The sequence below is a fragment of the Rhinolophus sinicus genome, chromosome 17, assembly GCF_057876585.1.
Source record: "Rhinolophus sinicus isolate RSI-liver-muscle chromosome 17, RSI-T2T, whole genome shotgun sequence".
Classification (NCBI taxonomy): Eukaryota; Metazoa; Chordata; class Mammalia; order Chiroptera; family Rhinolophidae; genus Rhinolophus; species Rhinolophus sinicus.
In genome coordinates this window covers 39375307-39396952 of record NC_142517.1, presented here as the reverse complement: position 1 = coordinate 39396952, position 21646 = coordinate 39375307, and the positions used below count along the sequence as shown (strand labels likewise).

The 21646-nt window shown below is 32.0% G+C and overlaps 1 protein-coding gene across 1 annotated transcript in view; it reads left to right on the top strand.

The window, feature by feature from the left end:
• The window catches only part of SPATA16 (spermatogenesis associated 16), a 209174-nt gene that overhangs the window by 40330 nt on the left and 147198 nt on the right, over positions 1 to 21646 (top strand). The window contains exon 3 of the mRNA XM_019734941.3: positions 13827 to 13972. Within this exon, the coding sequence (XP_019590500.3) occupies positions 13827 to 13972 (146 nt within the window). The remainder of the gene's footprint in view (positions 1 to 13826; positions 13973 to 21646) is intronic.

Here is a 21646-nt window from a genome sequence, read left to right as displayed (position 1 = left end):
TTAGGTGTAAAAAATATTTTCTACTGAGCTAAAACTGTCCCAGCCTCATGGGTATTTCTTTTTAAAAAGGTGTTATTCTTCATAGTATAACAACAAGGTGTTAATTTAAACATGTACTCTGAGAAGAAAAATATCCATTGGTATTGCTAATTAAAAAAAAATTATACGAGGTGTGATCACAAAATACAGTGAATGCTGCTACTGAGTTCCATCCAATGGAAAGACAGGGATCTTCAATACAGGAAGTGGCGGGTCAAACCTTAGTAACAGTGTGTAACAAATTTCAACTTGTTTGGTGCAGTCAATTGGGTGTGAGCTACGGTTCAGAGAAAGTGTGTTTTAAAGTGTGCAGTAAATCATCCTCCATCATGACAACATTCCATTTCGCACATCGTTTCTGGTATACCGCAATTTCTGTCAAAAACAAAAAAAATTACAGTGTGTCCTCATCCACCTTATTCACCAGATCTGGCACCTTGCGACTTCTGGCTCTTCCCCAAAGTCTAAATGATTCAGGATATTGAGGCAGCCATGACAGTACAACTAAAGACAGTCAGAAAAAAGGACTTCCAGAACTGCTTCAGGAAGTGGCAATGTGTTCAGGAAGTGGATTAATGTGTTCCAAATAAGGGGGAGTATTTTGAGGGGGGTTAATAGCAATGTGTCTTTTACTATAATAATTTTTTTAATTTAAATATTAACCATAATTGTTGGTCATGCCTCATATTAACCTGAATTTTACACCTGATGTCACCGTATGGATTAAATGACCCCAAAACTCCATTCTTTCTGGGACTAGAAATAGAAATCTCTTGACATTTGCAAACATTAATTTCTTATATACTTTAAATAAGCACATTAATTGTCTCTGAAATGTTTATAGGGGGAATTTTAAAAGAAAGTGAAACGTGTGGATTTGACCAACTCAAAAATAGCATGGGTAATATATAAATTGAAATAGAGTACACCAGCTCATATCAATAATATAATTATATTGCCTTGTAATCAGATGTGCTAAGCTTGCTTCTTTCTCTCCTCAAATTCTTTTTAGAAACATTTATCTCAAAATTGGGTATTAACCAGATGTCAACCCCATTTGAACTAAGAAGTAAGAAAGATGGAAGTTACCTTAGGACAACATTTTGCAAAATGAAATCCACAAAACTCTAGGCCCTCAAGATATTCTTTAAAAAAAGAATTTGTTGCAGGAATGGGATTCTATGGTCAAATAAGTCTGTGAAATATTGTATGCCATATCTTCCTCTTAGATGTTTGCAATATGCATTAGTATGTTAAATAGTTTTAGTAGCCCTACAGTCAAGCATATCACAAGATTATTTGATCTGAGAAATTTTTTTTTTCATATAACTCCTTAACATCCTGTAGAACATAACAATTTTGAAACTGTTTCTGTCCTAAAGAAACCTGTGGTACTAAAAGAAAAGGAAGGACAGTAAGAGTAGAGATCTAAACTTTTATCCTGTGTCATAACCCACATAGTACATCACAAGGAATTTGGAAAAGAAATTCTTGGAGAGATAGATCTATCTCTTTGCTTGTAGTAACTTCAGTTGTTGGTTCTAATTCTTTAACCCCACCCCCACCCAGTCATAGAATGTATTATACATTTTCACCCCAGACATGGTCTCAGCCCTTGACGTTGGGCTTGGCCATATGACTTGCTTTGACCAATGGGATGTTAGTGGGACTGAAATGAGCAAGGCTTTGCATATGTTTGCCCAGTTGTCTCATCCTTTTGATAAGAAAAACATGTCTCAGATAGCTATTGTTAGAAGTCCTAGATTAATTAGAGTTAATTATCATCTTAAACCGAATCCTAACTGAATGTAACCTAGATTGGCCAAACTTTGCCAACCTGCAGATGAGTGGATAAGAAATAATTGCATATTTGTATATGCAGTGTGTTTGCAGTGTTTTCATGGTAATTGCTGACTTATGTATTGTTCCATAGGAGTTTCTCCAAAATGATTAATACTGCTAGAAACTGAAAGAGAACATGGAAATAAAATCAAGTGATATATCATAGGGCAATGAATTTGTGGAATGTTGTTGTTTTTTTAATTCCCTTAATTCTTAAATTCTTGAAAACTATGTCCTGTCAAAAGTGTGTAATTTTTTGATATCTCACTTGTCTCAGTATGTTTATCCCAATATTTCTAAAGAAAAGATACTGTCTCGGACAGCCCATCTCTCCCCATGTAAACAAAATGAGGCTATGAAAAACATTCAATTAACATGAATATAAATTGGAAAAGAAAAATCTGCAGTTTATATATTATGACCAAGAGTCCCAGAAAATCCCAATTATTATCAAATTCCCTCAAAATATTAATTTTAATTTTACTGCTCTTCAGTAAAGGGGATGGAGGAGTAGCTCAGAAACTCCCTTGCCTAGGGAACTGGTACTTCTGGCTTGACAATCATTGGCCCACCAAGCTGCTCACTGCTGCCAGCCCAGGCCTTCATCACTGGACCCCAGACAAGGACGCCTGTGATCTTGACAAAAACTATCCTCCCTTTCTCCCTATAGCACCTCCATCATCTGTTCTTTTCCTCATCCCTATGTACCATCTAGTCCGTCTCTCCATTTCTACATGTTCTAGCTTCTTCTGCCTCTAGTCAGCTCTGTGTATAAAATGGATGATTGTAAGAATTAAGTGATTAATGTATGTAAAAACGCCTTAGCTGTTTGCCCAATAAATGTTGACCTGTCTCTTTGTCTGCCTCTTCTACCTAAACTACTAGTTCCTTAATGATAGCCCAGTGAGATATAAATACCTGTATATGTGTGTATTCCATATATAAACATTTTATATATACAAACATTATATATATACATATATATATATAGATCTTATTTATGACCACTTTATTCATATTCATATACTCAGTGATATCACTGAGTATATGAATATGAATAAAGTGGTCATAAATAAGAAACCAGTGTTAATGATAGCTGTTGGGATTCACATTGGTCCTTCTGGTATCTAACGATGACTAACATCAATGGCCAGCTGAAGAGCACACTATCTAAAGAACACAGGATCTAGGTAAGGGTGAGACAGCAGATCTGGTTTCAAATCTTAGCTCTAGCACTTCCTGTCCTGTAAGTTACTACCCTCTCTTAAACTAAATCTGAGAATTGGAAGTAATAATATTTAATAAGGTACCATCTATAAAGGACAATGTCTAATGGGATACTATGAGTATATATAAAGAGCTTAGCACAATGCCAAACACATAGCCTGCACTCAATAAATGCTAGCTATTATAATTACTGTACAAGAGCTAACTTTGTATGTGATATTTACTTTGTAATACAAATAACTACCTTCAAATAAGCATGCAATTAACCTTGTCTTTATTTTAAAATCACTGCCTTTATGCGCTGAAATGCAGGGCAAGAAAAAAGGAAGATTTATTGTATTCATCTCACTCCTGCCATGTTTCTAATCTTCTTTACACATCAGATAGCTGGAGTTTAGGGGTGTCCTGGAAAAAAAACTGAAGGTTAATGTGTATCATCTACATGCTTCAGAGCATAAGCAAATTACTGGCTCTTCATATCAAGGTGAAATACAGTGGAATGAACTCACTGTGGCCACACCTCTATTTGAAGGCTACCTGGAAAAAAAACTGAAGCACAGCTATTTTAACAAACAGGAGTAGGAGTGATTAATTACTTTTTACTGTCATTCAACTGCTTGTCACCCAGGGAGTAACCTCATATCTCAAATTCCCATAAATTTAATAGAGGTCACATCGTGGCCTACCTGGCTGAAAAGCATTGTTTCTGAAACTCTGATGGTACTTTTAAGTCCGTTGATGTGTGAACATAATTCTCTGTATCTCTTAGCCTCACATACTCTGTCTCTCCCACTTGTAGCTCACTTGTGGAAAGCTACAAGTGATGAGCTCTCTATTCATTCCTCTTTCGTGCAACAAGATGATAGAAATCTTAAAACCAATAGGTGTTATTCTATAGTGTAGAGCTTCTTTCCATTCTGATAAGGGAATAGGAAAAGATATTTATTGAAATTGAAAACTACTAATTTTGAGACCCTTACAGTCTGAATATTTAGTTTGGTATCTAAAAAGGAATTTTAAAGATGCCATTGAAAATTTTAGCATGATGCTATCTGTTGTGCCTAATTGCCATCCACTACATGCATTAACAGACATGAAGAAATTTCTGAAAACTGGGATAACTGCAAAGATCTGCCAAAGACCAGGTGGAATTTCCAAAAAACAAATCCCCAAGGAAGAACAGAGGATAAAAGTAGATTATTACCTATCTCTATTGCATGCTCAATTCAGAGACACTGACCTTTTGCAACTAGAATGCAGCACTCCCCCTTTGTTCAGACTCATTTCTAGGACTCTCAGTGCTAGTTCATCCCCTAATTCTACTATTAGTACCTCTCTTTTTATATCTATGCATAAATGTTAATCCCTTTAACATTTGGGAAATGAACTAGACTAGCAGTGATTTACTTCACCTTGAGATATGAAGTTGAAGAGGTGGTGAAAGAAAGAGCAGTGAACTCTGGAGGTTGAAGTTTGTTTGGGGTTGGTATTTTTCCCTTCCAATTCTCCTGGCAAAGAATATTCTATAAGAAAAGTCTAACAGCACTGAGGTCGCTGCAAGGAGGACCAAGAAGAAACCACCAAGCCAATCTCTAGCAAAAATTTGGCATATACCAGTCTCTTACAGAAAGATGGGCTTTTGAAAGAGCCTACATGGTAGGGAAAACAAAAAAAGCATTAAACTTAAGTGGAATCCAGAAGTCATATTTTCCAAAAGAAAATTATTGCAAGTTATAATGAGAAGGCCTACTGAAAGTCTAACAGAGGTGTTATGTACTAAGATTTCAAATAAAATTTTAATGCATAGAATAATTTAGGACAATGAGTCTGATGTAGAAAAAAGAGAACTTTTTATTAAAAATAAATTCATTAGTTCTAGCCTCTGCTACTATTAGACCATTTTTAGCAAATTATTAGACCATTTTTAGTGTAGGTTTTAATACCTATCAAATTGGACAAATTGTTTTATCTACTTCATGGAGATACTAAGAAGTTAAATGTAAATAGATAAAAGAAAAAGTCTTAGAAATTATAAAAATTCATTAGTAATAGAGTTTTAATATCTTTCACTTTTGATAGATTGTCCTCCACATTTCTCATTTGATTTTATCACTGATTCATTCTTTACTTATTGCTTCCAGTTTAAAATTTCTTCTGCAATTTAATTTTTAATTTCTTTATAATTTTCTTTATTTCCTCCAATTCCCTCATCTCACTTTTTCAAAATAACCAAAAGAATACTCCCTTTCCATATTTCCTATTTTAAAGTCTTTTTAAAAAATTATTTGAAAATCATTCATCTTTTAATTCAAGAGAACTTCAGGATTAAGTGTTGAGCTTTCTATCTTCTCCATATTTGGCTTCATTCCTTTTATACTGGCTTCATTCTCAGACAGAAATTTGTCTCCTGTAGCAAAGAAGGATTCCTCAACACTAAGTTTCTGCTGTCATGATATCCATATCTTGAAAAAGTCTAGCACATAGAAAAAGTCTGAGCTTATAGAAATTAGCAGGAAAAATAGTAAAAAAAATAGAAGACAAATGCTAAAGGATCTGAGCACACAACCTTTAAATGATGAAATATAAATGACTAACACATATGCAAAAAAACAGTCTGGTCTTACAAGTAGCTAAGAAAAGCAGGCGGTAAAGTTTTAAAGAATAATAGTAAACCCATACTTTCTTAAAAGCTATTTTTATCCTGTGTAAAATGCAGAAGCATACATATATATAAGACAAACTAAAATAAATGAGCTAAGAACTCAACTAAGGTATTAGTAAAAGAACTACAGGAGGGAAAAAAAAAGAAAAGGCCAGCATTAAACCCAGAAAATTAGTGATTTAGAAAGCATGATGGCAGAATTAATAAATCAATCTAAGAATTTGTTGTTTTTAGACAAAACAAAATAATCAAGCTGGTAATTCTAATTAAGAAATAAACAGGAAAACAGAACCAAAACAAAAAAACTGCATAGTACCGAGAGTGAAGAAGGGAATGACACCACTAGTACACAGGCATTTAAAATGTGAAACTACAATATTCTCGATTGTCATGACAAATTTTAAAATCTGAGTGAAACTGATAATATTCTAGGAAAATATAAATTAACAAAATTCATGGAAAACTTTGAAAACCAGAACAGAACAATAATCAAATAAGAAAAAAAAAAAAAGCTGAAAGGAGCCAGTGTCAAATATTTTTCATCTATTTATTTCAAAATGTTCCAGAGTATTGCAAAAGGTGGGAATATTTCCAATTTGCTTAATAAAGCTAGCATAAGCCTGAAACAAAAATGTGATAAACATTACTCAAAATAAATTGCATATTTGGCAAAAATATCTAATTATATATTTACTAAATGAAAATAAGTCAATAAAAATGAGAACAGCCTAGTTTAAAAATGAATAAAATTCTCGAACAAACATTGTACACATATATATGGCCTATAAACATGCAAGGTTGAGCCCATCTGATTAACAAAGAATAATTAGATAAAACATTGCTAAGACCTAGTATGGATGAGGGTATAGAGAAATAAGAACTTAAATAACTTACTGATAAAAGTGTAAAACTTTTCTGGAGCACATTTTCATGATGTATATTCTAAAATATTTTTTTGAATTGTATTCTCCTAACTCAGCAATTCCAATATGTAAGAATTCATTATAACAGATAGCTATAACAACTTGAAAATGTTCAAATATGTGGGTAAGGATGTATTTGCAAGTCTGTTCTATGGACATTATGACATTGAGAACTTTCAATGTTACTAGAGAAATTCTCACTAGGGATAACATTAAATGGGGATCTAGTAAAATTATGCAGTTATTTAAATGTATATCTACATTTATTAACATGGAAATGTCCATCATATATTCAAAGAAATAAAAAAATAAGTTTACATAATAGTATGGATAATGAATAATATAATTTTTGTAAATGGAAGGATAAAGATAGATGATAACTAGATAGATAGATAGACAGGTAGATAGATATAGATAGATGATAGATAGATAGATAGATAGATAGATAGATAGATAGATAGATAGATAGATAGATAGACTCATACCAAAATCAACAGTGGTCATTTTTAATAATAAAGTTGTGAATATTTTTGCTTCCATATAATTTCTTAATTATCTAAATTTCTAACAGTGCAGTAGAGTTCTTTTCATTATCCATGGTGAAGAACCTGTTTTGTTTGTTTTTGTCCCAGTTTGTTATGGAGTGATACTTTATTAAACACAGTAAAAAAAAAAAAAATTACTAGAAAAAAGTAAGTAAAAATAAAACATCAAAATATAAAACCTAACTAAGATTGAACACAGCACCTTGAGCTGAGCTGCCTCCCAGATGGCTCAGTTGGTTGGAGCACGCGCGGGTTCTCAACCACAAGTTTGCCAGTTCGATACGTGGAGTCCTGCAAGGGATGGTGGGCAGCGCCCCCTGCAACTGGCAACAGCAACTGGACCTGGAGCTGAGCTGCATCCTCCACAACTAAGATTGAAAGGACAAGTTGTCTTGGAAAAAAGTCCTAGAAGTACACACTGTTTCCCAATAAAGTCCTGTTCCCCTTCCCCAATAAAATCTTAAAAAAAAAAAAAAAAAAAAAAAAAAAAATATATATATATATATATATATATATATATATATATATATATATATATAACCTAATTTTTTACCTTGAGAGTCAACAGACATCACATTTCTCTGTAGAATTTCTTAAAAGTTTCTAAATGTTTACTCTCTTTTTCCGTACTTATCAGTAGTTCAGGGAATGACACTGTGTAGCACTGATGTAGTGACTAAAGACAGACTCTAGGGCAGACATCTAGGTATAAATCCCAAACACCTATTCTGTGACTTGAACAGATTGCTTAAACTCTCTGAACTTGTTTCCTCTGTAAAATGAGTGTTATGGACTGAATGCTTGTGTCCCCCCCAAATTCTTATATTGAAGCCTAATCCCCAATGCAGTGATGTTTGGAGGTGGGCATTTGAGAAGTTATTAAATCATGAGGTTGAAGCCCTCGTGAATGGCATTATTGTCCTTGAAGAGGACCTCCAGCGAGCGCTCTCACTCTCTTTCTGCCATATGAGGTTACAATGAGAGGTTAGAGTCTGCAATCTGAAAGAGGGCCCTCACCAGAACTTGACCAAACTGGCACCCTGATCTTGGATTTCCCAGCCTCCAGAACTGTGAGAAACAAAGGTTTGTTTTATAAGCCACCCAGTCTATGGTAGTTTGTTATAGCAGTCTGAACTAAGATAACGTGCATAAAAATAGTGCTTCACATTGTGATTATTAAATGAGGTAACAGATGTACCGTGTTTCCCCCAAAATAAGACCTAACTGGAAATAAGCCCTAGCATGACTTTTCAGGATGACATCCCCTGAACATAAGCCCTAATTCATCTTTTGGAGTAAAAATATAAGACCCGGTCTTATTTTCGGAGAAACACGTAGGACACTCAGAACATTGCTAGTAACAACATATTTAACTATTTAAATGTTTGCATTTATTATCACTGGTATTGCTTTTATTAAAAATATAGTAACCAATGGGGGAAAATAAAACTGACAATGCAGCAGATAATCTTAAGACACTCTCCTAGAATGCAAAGGTAAAAAAAAATAATAAAAATCAGGAAACCTAAAGAATAGAGATGGAATAGCAACTTAAGAATCACTTTCTTAAGAAAGAAAATGTGGCAGTTGGAATGGGGCCAATAATTAGATGTAACTGGAGAAAACTTTTCTAAGCTTAAAAAAAAATCACTGAGTATGGAAACACAGGAAAAACAAACAACTTACCTCTCTCCATGCAAAATAGACGAATATAGTAGGTTGGTGCAAAAGTAATTGCGGTTTTTGCAACTGTGCTTAACCTTTTAAATCGCGATTACTTTTGCACCAACCAATAGAACATATCAGGATTCACGGTAATAATCTGAATTTCAAGAAGATAGGGAAAAAAATACTACATGTTGGGGAAAAGGAAGAAATTTCAGCTCTGGAAGTGTTTTTAAATTGTGTACGATTTCATCAAAAAAGTATTATGTTTCTTCTTTTCTGAATGCTAAATAAAATAATGTAAATGTAGAACTATGTATTTACAGAGAAATAGTTATGTCTCAAGAAATGTATACTCAGCCACATTCATTTACATGTGTAAGGTCAACAAAAATACTCATATATTCTCAACTATGCACAAGAAAAAAGTTACCATCCCCAGATCCCCTCCTGAAAAAATTTCTAGTGGATGTTAGCAAACTGAAAGACGATGAAAAAAATCAATTATACAGAAATCATTTTACAAAAAGACTTACCAATTTTCCTCTGTGAATACCATTAAACACTACCCTCATCTTACAGCAAATGTGCTCAGACAAGAGACCACATAATGAGAATATGGGGGGACTGATGCATCCTTTCACAATGGCTTCTGACTATAACTTCAGAGCAAGCCTCATTATGAGTTGTTAGCTCTTACTATAGAAATCAGTCTATGATTTGACAAGAAATACCTATGAGAAAAAATTTTCCTTCCTACAGGATTTAGCTTCTCATCTAAAACCTCAGTTAAAGATGATTATAATTGTGCTTTTTTAAAAAGGGGAGGAGGATAAAATGAAATACATCTCAATCTTAGCATGATTATTTTTTAATTAAACTTTCCTTTGATATAATTGTAGATTCATATATAGTTGTAAGAAATAAACAGGGAGATTTCATATACTCTTTATGCCATTTCTTCCCACGGTAAGATCTGGCAAAACTATAGTACAGTAGCAACACCAGAATATTATCATTGATACAATCCACCAATCTTACATTTCTCCAGCTTTATTTGCACTGTGGTGTATTTAGTTCTGTTCAGTTTTACAATGTGTAGATTGATGTATCCACCCACCAAAGTCAAGATACAGTACAGTTCTATCATTACAAGGATTCCTTCCTCTTGTCCTTTTATAACCACAACACCCATCTCACAATCACTGATTGCTTCTTTATGCCTGTAATTCTGTCATGTAATCATAAAGTATGTAATCTTTTTGGATTGGTTTTTTTTCACGGCACATAATTCCCTAAAGATTCATTTAAGTTGTTGCATGTATCACTCATTTGTTTCTTCTTATTGCTGAGTAATATGGATTTACTACAGTTTAAATATTCACCCATTGAAGGATATTTAGATTGCTTCCAGTTTGGGGCTATTACGAATTTAGTTGCTATAAACATTCACGTGTGGATTTGTGTGTAACCATGTCTTCACGTCTCTGGAATAAGTGCCCAGGAGTGCAACTGTTGAGTTTTGTGGTAGTTGTGTATTTGGTATTTTAAGAAACTGTTTTCTCCAGTGGCTGTACCATTTCACATTTCTAGCAGCAATGTGTGATTGATCCGATTCCTTATGATTCTCGGTTTTTGGTGTTTCACTATATTTCATTTTAGTCATTCTGATAGTGATATCTCACTGTATTTTTAATTTGCATTTCTGTAATGACTAATGATGTCAAACAATAATCACGTCGAACATCTTTTTATGTGCTTATTTGCCATCTGCATGTCCTCTTCAGTGAAATGTCTATTCATGTCTTTTACTCATTTTCAAAATAGATTGTTTTGGAGGTTTTTTACTGTTGAGTCTTGATTCCATTACAGTAAAAGGATATACTCAATGTTTTCTTTTTTTTTTTTCAATTTTTTGAGGTTTATTTTATGGTCCAGAATATGGTTTCTATCAATAACCTTTTCATGGGTGCTTGAGAAAAATATGTATTCTGCTGTTGTTGGGAGGAGTAGTAAATTAAAATAGTAAATTAAAATCGCAACATGAAGATAAAGTGAAGAATAAATGCCTGCTCTTCTAACGTCTGCAATATTCCCTACTTCTATGAGATGCAACGCCAGAAAAGAAATAAAAATAATAAATCTTAGCACTAAAAAGAATACTTCATCAAACCAAACTATAAGAGAGCAGTGAAAGACAAAGATAATTTTTTAAATTCATATTAAAATGCAAAACAGGCAGCTTATGGGATAGGTTCTATGTATATTTGTGGTAATCTTGGTTTATCAGTCAAGTATTGTAGTTAGAGAAATCTCTTACTTTTATCAAAGATTGCTTTACTTGTTCCTGTACATCTTTGAAATAATCTTTGCAACAAAACTAATATTTATGAAATATATTGAATATAAAGGTAGAATTATAGGTAAATGTACACAAAATACTGATGTCAAGATTATAATAAACATTCCAGATACTTTACTGAATTTTTAAACTTCTACACAAACATTTGTGAAGACAGAACAGTTAATGCTCCAGAAGGTGAAGGACTTTTTAATATGGCATGAATTTGTTTGAATGTAGAAAGAGTGACTTCGTACAAGTTATATTTGTTTAAAACTATACACTAAGTCATTGATGGAATAAGTCATGGAGGTAAGGGAATAGAAACTTTTAAGCTACCTGATAGAGTATATCAGTGAGAAGATTTTGAATTAGGAAAAAGTATATTAGGTGTTAATTTTTTATTTCAAAGTGAAGTCTAAAATATTTGTATTTTTTAATGAAGCATGCACAAATTAAAAGCATAATACTTAAGGGAAAATACGCTGAAAACCCTTATGGGTATAGTTGTTTTGATGAGAAGCTAGGTATTAAATGAGATTGAAATAGTAAATTAAAATCACAAGCTCAAATTTTAATAAGAAAATACTTATTTTACAAATATATTTGATAATTTTCTGAAAACAAGATGATAATGCTTTTAAAAATACTTTTTCTAAGGTATCTCAAAGTTTTTAAAGAAGTAAATATCAAACCTATTCTTAGAAATTGTGCACATAGGAATTTCAAGTTTGTTTAAAAGCACAAATAAAAACAACATATAACCCATTAAAAGTAGAAATAACCAATATTAATTTATGTTGTGGGCCTCATTATTAAAAATGCAACCACACATTTTTCTTTAATTAGGATTATCATTAGCAAGAGTGATATTACTAATAGGTTCTCCTTATATAGTTCACCTAGTATATTTCTTGTACATAATTTTGAGTGATCCCTTAAGATCTAAGACAAAACAATAAATCTTGGAAAATGTGGCATTATTTGAGTTATCAAATCTTGACAAATAAAGATATATATCATCCATCCAATCAGAGATTTTTATACTGTTATTGGAAATTACAAAAAAATAATAAAGATAGAGACTAAGTTATCCATAACTCTATTACCATGTATAATTGCCATTAATTTGGGCATATTTTTCTATATTTTTCATGTTTTTGTATCATAATAAATTGTATATTGTATGCAATTTTAGCATTCCTTTTTATATGCTCTGCTTCTTTTTATATGTTTTCAATTAAAAATCTAAAATATATTGAATATGCTCATGTTATAATTATAGTTGGGTATTTCAATATCCCCTTCTCATAAAATGATAGAAATACTGGAAAGAAACTAAGCAAATATATAGAAGATATGAACAACACAATCAACAAAAGGATGTAATTGATATATATATGTATATATATGTGTATATATGTATAGATATATGTATATACATATATGTGTGTATATATATATATATATATATATATATATATATATATATATATTGTTTTGAAGGTTTTTACTGTTGAGTTTTGATTCCATTACAGTAAAAGGATATACTCAATGTTTTCTTTTTATTTTTCAATTTTTTGAGGTTTATCTTATGGTCCAGAATATGGTTTATATCAATAACCTTTTCATGGGTGCTTGAGAAAAATATGTATTCTGCTGTTGTTGGGAGGAGTAATGTGTATATGTAAATAGGTATTAACTCTAAATATTACCATCTCCGGTGAGAAAATTTCCCCCAGTATGTACACAAATAAAAACAGACAAGGGCAAAGATGCAGATATCCTGAATAAGATCACTAAAGAAAAGATAGAGTTTCTTATTACCCATCAGCCTTGATTCCAAGGAACAGGAGGAAAGACTGAGGGGGCAAAAAAATGTGCTGATCTACCCTTGTCATATTGTGGACACTTCTTAATGTTTGAGGTTATCCAAAATAATTATTTCCTTCTTCTACAGTTTTATCCATAGTACCCAGAAACCATTAAATTCCTGGAATTTTTTACTAAGAATTCCACATTCTTGCCATGTTTTTCAGCTACTGTGGCCTCTGCCAATAAATTCTAATAAATTTTTACTTCTTTTCCTTCAATAACATCCTAGAGAATATGATTCAGACTCAAATTAATCACTGATGATGTTAATGGCTCCTAGGAGTTTACTTCCGATACCCCTTATTATATTAAATCAAACTTGATAGTGCGCTAGATCATTGCTCAGCTGGGTTTTCATAAAAGCACTGGTATTTAATATGATTTATACCTGGTTTTCTGTTAATATCTTTGCTTATTATGTGCTTTATTTTTAAAACAGACATTCTTAGCAAATGGTACTCCTTTAAGATATATCATACTTTTAAAATATTTTACAGGAAGCATTTTACAGTAAAATGTGTTACTTATTTTATATTATAGTCACATAATAGTGAGCAGGAACAATTTATTTAATTTACAATCAAAATATTAATATTTAACTTGTAGTTTAGAAAAAGTATGTGTATATATATATGTTTTGCTTATTTAAAAGATCAATTATATCCCAAGATTATTAGGACATTTAAAGTGTTGTATTTTTTTTTAAGCTTTGCAGCAAAGGAGCAGCTCTGGGAAAGCCATTTGAAGCATCTGCTGAAGATATAGCAAGCGTGGCAAGTTTTATTGAGACAAAGCTTGTTACATGCTATCTACGGATGAGGAAACCTGACCTTGCCTTGAATCATGCTCACAGGTAAAATGAAATATTAATAGCCACAAGTAAGTACTATCTATACAAGCAGAGGGTTTTATGTGAACTTGTATTATCATCTTCCAGTCTGTTTAAATTTAAAGACAAAACAAAAAAGGTCATCTCAAAACCTAATGAAAGAAATAGACATAAACAACTATTTCATAATTCAGGGCAAAATAAAAAGGCAGATAACTGTCATCGCAAATTACTGCAGGAAGAAAGAAGGGAGAAAATCAGGTAAGTAAAGGAGGTGATACTGAAGGATGAGAAGGTTTCCAAAATTGCACAAAACCTGGAGAATGGTGGAAGGGAATTCTAACTGTGACGCATAAACGGAGACTTGAAAGTCTGTGGCTTATTTGGTAGTTGCATAGCTGATTCAAAGTATGTCATGCATAGATAAAGGTATGAAACAATTTATCTATGTCCTTAAATATTGATTTTTTTCATATTTCCATTCCTCTTCAGAACTCTGTATCGTTACATATCTTGTGACTTCCTAGAATCTCCAGGGTTACCCAGGCATGTCTTTTTTTTCTACAAAAATATTCCTCTCTTATGGCCTATTTCTTAAAAGCCTTGCTTGTCTCATAGGTAATAATCAGTTTAATCTACAGCAAAGATAAAGTGATTGTGTATCCCTTTCAAATAACTCTTTCCTTACAATTATGATGCCTCCATCCCTCCCTTCCTGACTCAGAGCAAGTTACCTAGAACATTTGTCTCGCCCATTCTCTGATGTCCCATCCTACACTTCTTTTGGACACAAACAGCAAAACTAATACAAACATGAAAGCAAAATACCTGCCCTGTTAATAACCACTGAGAAACATAACTATCAGTTATATGAAGATCAATTATGTAAGCAGGAGATCTGCCAACATGGTTCAAGTTACTTACAACTCCACACTCACAAAGACGTAAAAGTTCTACCCAAAGTTCTTCACAGCCCTGAGGAGACCTCAAGCTTGTAGGCTTAAGCTTGACATCAAGGACCAGCAGACAACAAACTCACTTTGAAATTCACAAGATAACCCGCTTGAAAGAAATTTTCCGACTTAAATAAACTACAGAACCTAAGGCAGATTCCTTTTGACACCAAAAGAAAATGCAGCTCTCTGTATTTTCTGGAAACATTTTATGCAACCATAGTTTCCAAACCCAATATCAGGACATGTGGCATGTCCAAGAATTATATTCCATTTCCATTTGAAAGAATCAGTGTTGGAAATGTATTTCAGTATGTCAACATACTGGAATTTCTGGGCTACATGGGTGACTTGTGAGTACCTTGGAAGAAATATTTGAAATTGGGACTAGCCTAGAAAATCTATATGCATATGTAAACAATAATAAATTGAAATGCAAAAAGTAATTATATATATCACCTTCATGGCTTTCACTACACATAAGAAGGGCCACCAATATGGCCTACACTTAAAAAAAAAATACCTCCTACATATCAGAATGGCTTGATGAATTTTCAAATCACTTCTAATAATAAAAGGGTTCCAATTGGTATGGTCAGGTCAAAATTCTATTCAGTACTTTTAAAATAAGTAATAAACATGGATCAGAAATTCCACTAAAATCCAGATATAACAAACAATTAAATTATACAGTTCCTGAGGATGCAAGTATAACTTTTAGTGAGTTCACTATTTAGACTTAAAAACTTTTGTTTAAAAACAGAGTTCTCCTTCAAGACCTTGAAAATTATTAAAGGGAGCATATATAATGATGACTAGTCAAATGATCTTCCTTATAATGCTAGAATTAACTTTTGCATCCTTTTATTCCATTGTAGAGTAATTTTTGCTTCTGTTTCTAAATTGAACATTAAGTAAGAAATGCAAATCAATAGAGGTTAAACAGTCAATTCATGCAATTAATAATGCACCAAGTGAAATAAATCATTATGCTGGGCTTGTCATAGTGCAGAACTGCAGAAGTCATTGCATAGGATTCTAATACTAAAATGTTTTCAAGGATTTCAGATTTAAAAGCAGATCCTGAAATATAATCAATAAATATATTTCTAAATTAATTAATCAGGGTACTCACTCTATAAATAGCCTACAACCATTAATTATGCACAGAATGCAAAAAGTTTCCTTTTGTATTATTACATTGTGATGGTTGACACTAATCATGGATCAAAATTAAAATATTCCTTTTTGCATTTATATTCATTTACTGAAGCATCCTTTCTTTAATTTTATGTAAATGTGAAACCTACTGTATATCTCTAAGAGATTTGTTAATGCAAAAATTAGCTTAAAACCATCATGTAGTTTTGTTTCTGAAAAAAATAAGTGCATATTGTTTTGTCCTATAGAAGACTACAAGAACTAAAACTTTATAGTTTTAAGTTCAAGAAAGATACATTTTTAAAATAATCAGCTGAGTATTGCCATTTAAAATATGATAATAAGTGATACAAAGGCTCTAGAAATAGTTATTACAGTGTTTCCCCCCCAAAAAGACCTAACTGGACAATCAGCTCTAATGCATCTTTTGGAGCAAAAATTAATATAAGACCCAGTATTATATTATATTATATTGTATTATATTATACTTGGTCTTGTATTATAATAAAACAAGACTGGGCCTTATGTTAATTTTTGCTCCAAAAGACACCTTAGAGCTGATTGGCTGATTGTCCAGCTAGGTCTTTTTTGCGGGGAAACACGGTAACACAAATGTTTTTTCTTTTTTCTAATAACATGTTGAAAATGGCAAACATGTATATCATTTCATTTTACTTCAACCAAAAATGGTGCTTAGATTCACCAAACATATCAACTCTGTGCTCACTTCATCAAACTAGTGTCATTGTTTATCAGTATGTGTTTTGAACATCCTAAGACTGATTTCTAATTACTGCAATCTTATCAAGAGTAGAAATTCTTGTATGACTCTTTTCCTATCATATAATTATATCATGAGGTATATAATTGTAAGGATTGTAATGAGGCATGACACTAATTTTTGCATATTTCCCACCATTAGATTTTTATTTGTTTTTGTTGAAAAATTTTGATGCCACAAGGTGGCAGGCAAAATGAAGTATAAAATACCAAGTATATAGAAAAGATCCTATTTTCAATATTGATTTATAATGGTGACATTTACAATTCACTCATTCATTCAACAAATATTTATTGAATGCCTACCTAGAGTAATGGGGAGGCAGTTGCAAACAGGAAATATCTGGTATTTATATACAGTAGAAGAAGTAGCAAACAAAGTTAGAAAACAAAATATTAACAAATATATGAGAAAAAGAGTGTGATACGTTCTATGAAGGAAATCAACATAATTTCATGTTACAGAGGCAGCATAGTATACTGAATCAGAGAACAGAGTCTGAAATCTGATTGCCAAGATCCATATTTTCACTCCCCTACTCATTAGTTAGCCTGAGTTTAATTCTCTACAAAATTGGATTATAATAATAGTACCTACTTTGCAAATACTATCTCACAAGATTTTGTGAAAATTGAGTATAAACCCATCAATTTTTTTATTCCAGCCATGAAAGAGTTACTGGTATTGGACCTGCCTTCCTTCTGTAAACAACTATAAAACTGGATGAAATATATGAGACTACAGTTGTCTAACATTGGACAATGGTCACAGCAGGATTGGCTTTCATCCTTGACAGAAGAGAAATGTACATTATGAGCACCACAAATTCTTCAGCTTTTGTCTGGGGTTATTTTTCTGCCTTAATTCAGGAAGGTGGAGATCAAGTTAAACTTCAGTCTAAGGATGCAGAGATTAAAATATTAGTCTGCCAAAAAAAAAAAAAAAAAGCTATAATTTACAGAACAGGAGGCCAAAGAATAGGTATCTGTGTGAGGAAGTTGGAATATGTGTCTGCATGAGGATTTACGGCAGGGTCATGGCCAATATGAGGAGTGGGACTCCATGTAGCACAGATGTCCTGCTACAGGGCTAATTGCTAAATGGAAATACTAGAGTACCTGTAGTAATAGAAGATGTTGGAGTACCAGTGTGAAAAAGCCTCACTGAGTACCTTACGCATTCAGTTGAGACCCCAGAAAGGCCATGCTTTAATAGTAATGACCATGCCTTCAAAAAGAACCACACCTTAGGGTTAAGCTCAAAGCCAAAATAAACCAGCGCTAATATAGACTAAAACCAAGCATTTCAAGAACAAGAACATTCATCATTTAATTGCCTGATAGGAAAAAAAAAAAAATTCAACAGGTTTGCAGGACCAATCTGATTTCCTACAAAATTTTATCCAAAATGTCCAGCATAAAATAAAAAATTACTACGAATGAAAAGAAGTAGTAAAATGAGATTCATACTTAAGAAAATAAACAGTCAATAGAAACAGACCCCAGGAATACCCAGATGTTGGAATTAGTAGAGGATTTTAATAAAGAAGCTGTGAAAAATAGGTTCAAGTACCTTGAAGTGAAGATAGTCATAATAAGTGAAGAGATGATGGTAATCTAACAGGGAATAAAAAATTTAAAAAAAAAGACTACAGAAAAAAAATGGGGATTTCTCATAGATTAATAAAATATTTGAAATTTTAAAAAATGTGCTGATTGACCCTTAACATCATATTAGAGACTCCTAAAGAAAGGGTTAGTGAAACTGAAAAAAAAAATCAATAGAAATTATCCAATATGAAGAACAGAGAGAAAAAGATTTTGAAAAATTAACCAATGCTTCAGTGACTTGCTTTCAGGAACTGTAACAAGCAATCTAGCATACATGTAATTGAAGTCTCGAAGGGAAATAAAAGAGAGAATAGGACATAAAATAATTACTGGAAATTACCCAAATTTGTTTTTGTTTGTTTGTTTGTTTTTTAAAGGAAAATCTAGTTAGCTCCAATTAGGATAAATACAAGGAGAACCACATTTAGGAACTTCATAAAGAAACTCTTGAAAACTCAAGATGGAGAGAAAATATTAAAGTAGCCAAAGGAAAACAACACATTGCATACAAATGAACAATGATACAAATAATAGGTGACTTTTAATCAGAAATAATAGAGGCCAAAATACAACAGAACAACAACTTTAAAGTGGTGAAAGAAAAATAAATAATGTCAAAGCAGATTATATATTAAGCAAAAATATTCTTCAAAAATGAGTGAGATAAATATATCTTATATAAATAAAAGTTTTAAAATTAATCTTTAGCAGATCTTCACTTTGGGGAATAATAAAGAAGATGTTTCAAACTGAAGAAAATGACAATAGTGTGAACTTTGGATCTACAAAAAGGAATGCCTAGTACCAGAAATGGTAAATAAGTGAGTAAATATAAAACACTATTTTTCCTCTCAAAATTTACGTAAAGATGAATGACTAGTGAAAGGAAAATAATAACATTTTGTCATATTATCTAAAGTAAAAATAACAAATAACAAGATTACATATTTCAATGTGAAATATTTTACTATAATATTACAAAGGCTGTGAGAGGGAACACAAATGGAATTTTATTACTAAAGTTTTTACATGCAGTAATATAATATCAACTCTAAGAAGCCTGTGTTAAATTAAGGATGTAAGTTATAATCCTTAGAGTAATCATTAAAAATATAAAAGGCACAGCTAGAAAGTCAATAATGAACTTAACGCTATATACTGAAGAATATTTAATTAACTGAAAATAAGTGGGAAAGGAGTACTAAAGGAACAAATAATGGATAGGACACTGGAAAATAATAGCAAGATAGTAGAGGTGAACCAAACCATATTAGTAAATACACATCGAAATAACCATGTATCAAAATATACGAAAATAAAATAACCAAAGGCATGGGTTTGTATCTCTGCTTCATAACTTACTAGCTTTGACTTTCATAAGTAAATTAACTTCTCTTTGCCTGTTTTCCCATCTTATGTATACTGCTTAAAGTCATTCCTGAATCTCAAAATATATCATATTTGTATTTGATTTTAATTTCACCATCAATAATAAATTCAGATTATTTTCAGTGGTGGTAATAATACCAATAAATTCTATATATGCATAGAGGAAACTATTATTTTTAAAATATCCTTTTTCAACCCCAACAGATACTCTATAAAGTAGAAAATTTGAAAACTTCTATAAATACACAACTTTTGAAGTCTCGTTTTCCATAACTTTGAGGATAATTGAAATGCTTAGAGGTGATATGTGCTTAAAGCATTACAGACACTCATGAGTTCAGAATGAACTTATTCATAGTGGAAATAAAAGAAATTTTTTAAATTTCTTGAAGATCTCATGACTGGGATATTTTACATACAACAAATTTATATCTTAACAGCAAAAAAACAAATAACCTGATTTTAAAAATGGACAGAAGTCCTGAATAGACATTTTTCCAAAGAAGACATACAAATAGCAAACAGGCATATGAATAAGTCTCAAATCACTAATCATCAGGGAAATGCATATCAAAACAATGAGATACCACCTCATACCAGTTAGCGTTGCTAATATGAAAGACAAGAGATAACAAGTGTTGCTGAGAGTACAGAGAAAAGGGAATGTGTACATTGTGAGTGGGAATGTTCATTGGTGTAGCCATTATGGAAAACAGTATGGTATTCCCTCAAAAAATTAAAAGTAGAACTACAATATGATTCAGCAATTCCATTACTGGATATATATTCAAAGAAATGAAGTGAGTAGCTTGAAAAAATATCTGCACTCCTGTGTTCATTGCAACATTATTCACAATAGTCAAATGTGTGGAAACATCCTAAGTATCCACTGATGGATAAATGGATAAAGAAAATGTGATATATATACACACACACACGTATACAATGAGATATTATTTAGCCATAAAAATGTAGGAAATCCTGCCATTTGTGACAACATAAATGAACCTGGATGACATTAAGTGAAATAAGCCAGACACAGAGAGACAAATCCTGTATGATCTCACTTATATGTGGGATCTAAAAAAGTCTAACTCATAGAACCAGAGAGCAGAATGGTGGTTGCCAGAGCCTGAGGAGTAGGGAAAATGGGGAGATACTAGTCAAAGGGTATAAGCTTTGTTATGAGATGAATAAATGACTATAGCTAATAATACTATATTAAGTACTTGAAATTTGTTGAGAGAGTAAATCTTAAGTGTACTTACCACACCAAAAAAATAAAACAAAAAGGTAAATATGTGACATGATAGATGTGTTAATTAACTTGACTGTGGTAATTATTTTACAATGTATATCACATTTCACACTTTAAATATATATAATTTTTATTTGTCAAGTGTACCTCAATAAAACTCAAGGGAAAATTAAAATAAAAAGAAGTAAGCAAAAAATAAATAAATAAAATTTGGCCATTAAATTTAACAGTTCAATCACATTATATAAAACAAAATAATTCTCACAATTTTAGATGAACTTAAACAAAACCACAATACAAATAGTAAAACAAAAGGGAACAATGCTAGTACCAGTTTCTGATACAAACAAATGTATAGGCTATAAAGTCAGTATTGATACTGCTTATAGGGGGATAATAATGGAAAACACAAAAGAAAAACCTGTGATTTTACCTGAATATATATAACCCTGAGTATTTCACAGCATCTTACTTTGGGAAAACATGGATGACTATTTTGATGACATTGCCATTAATTTCAGAAAAACATTACATTATCCATACTCA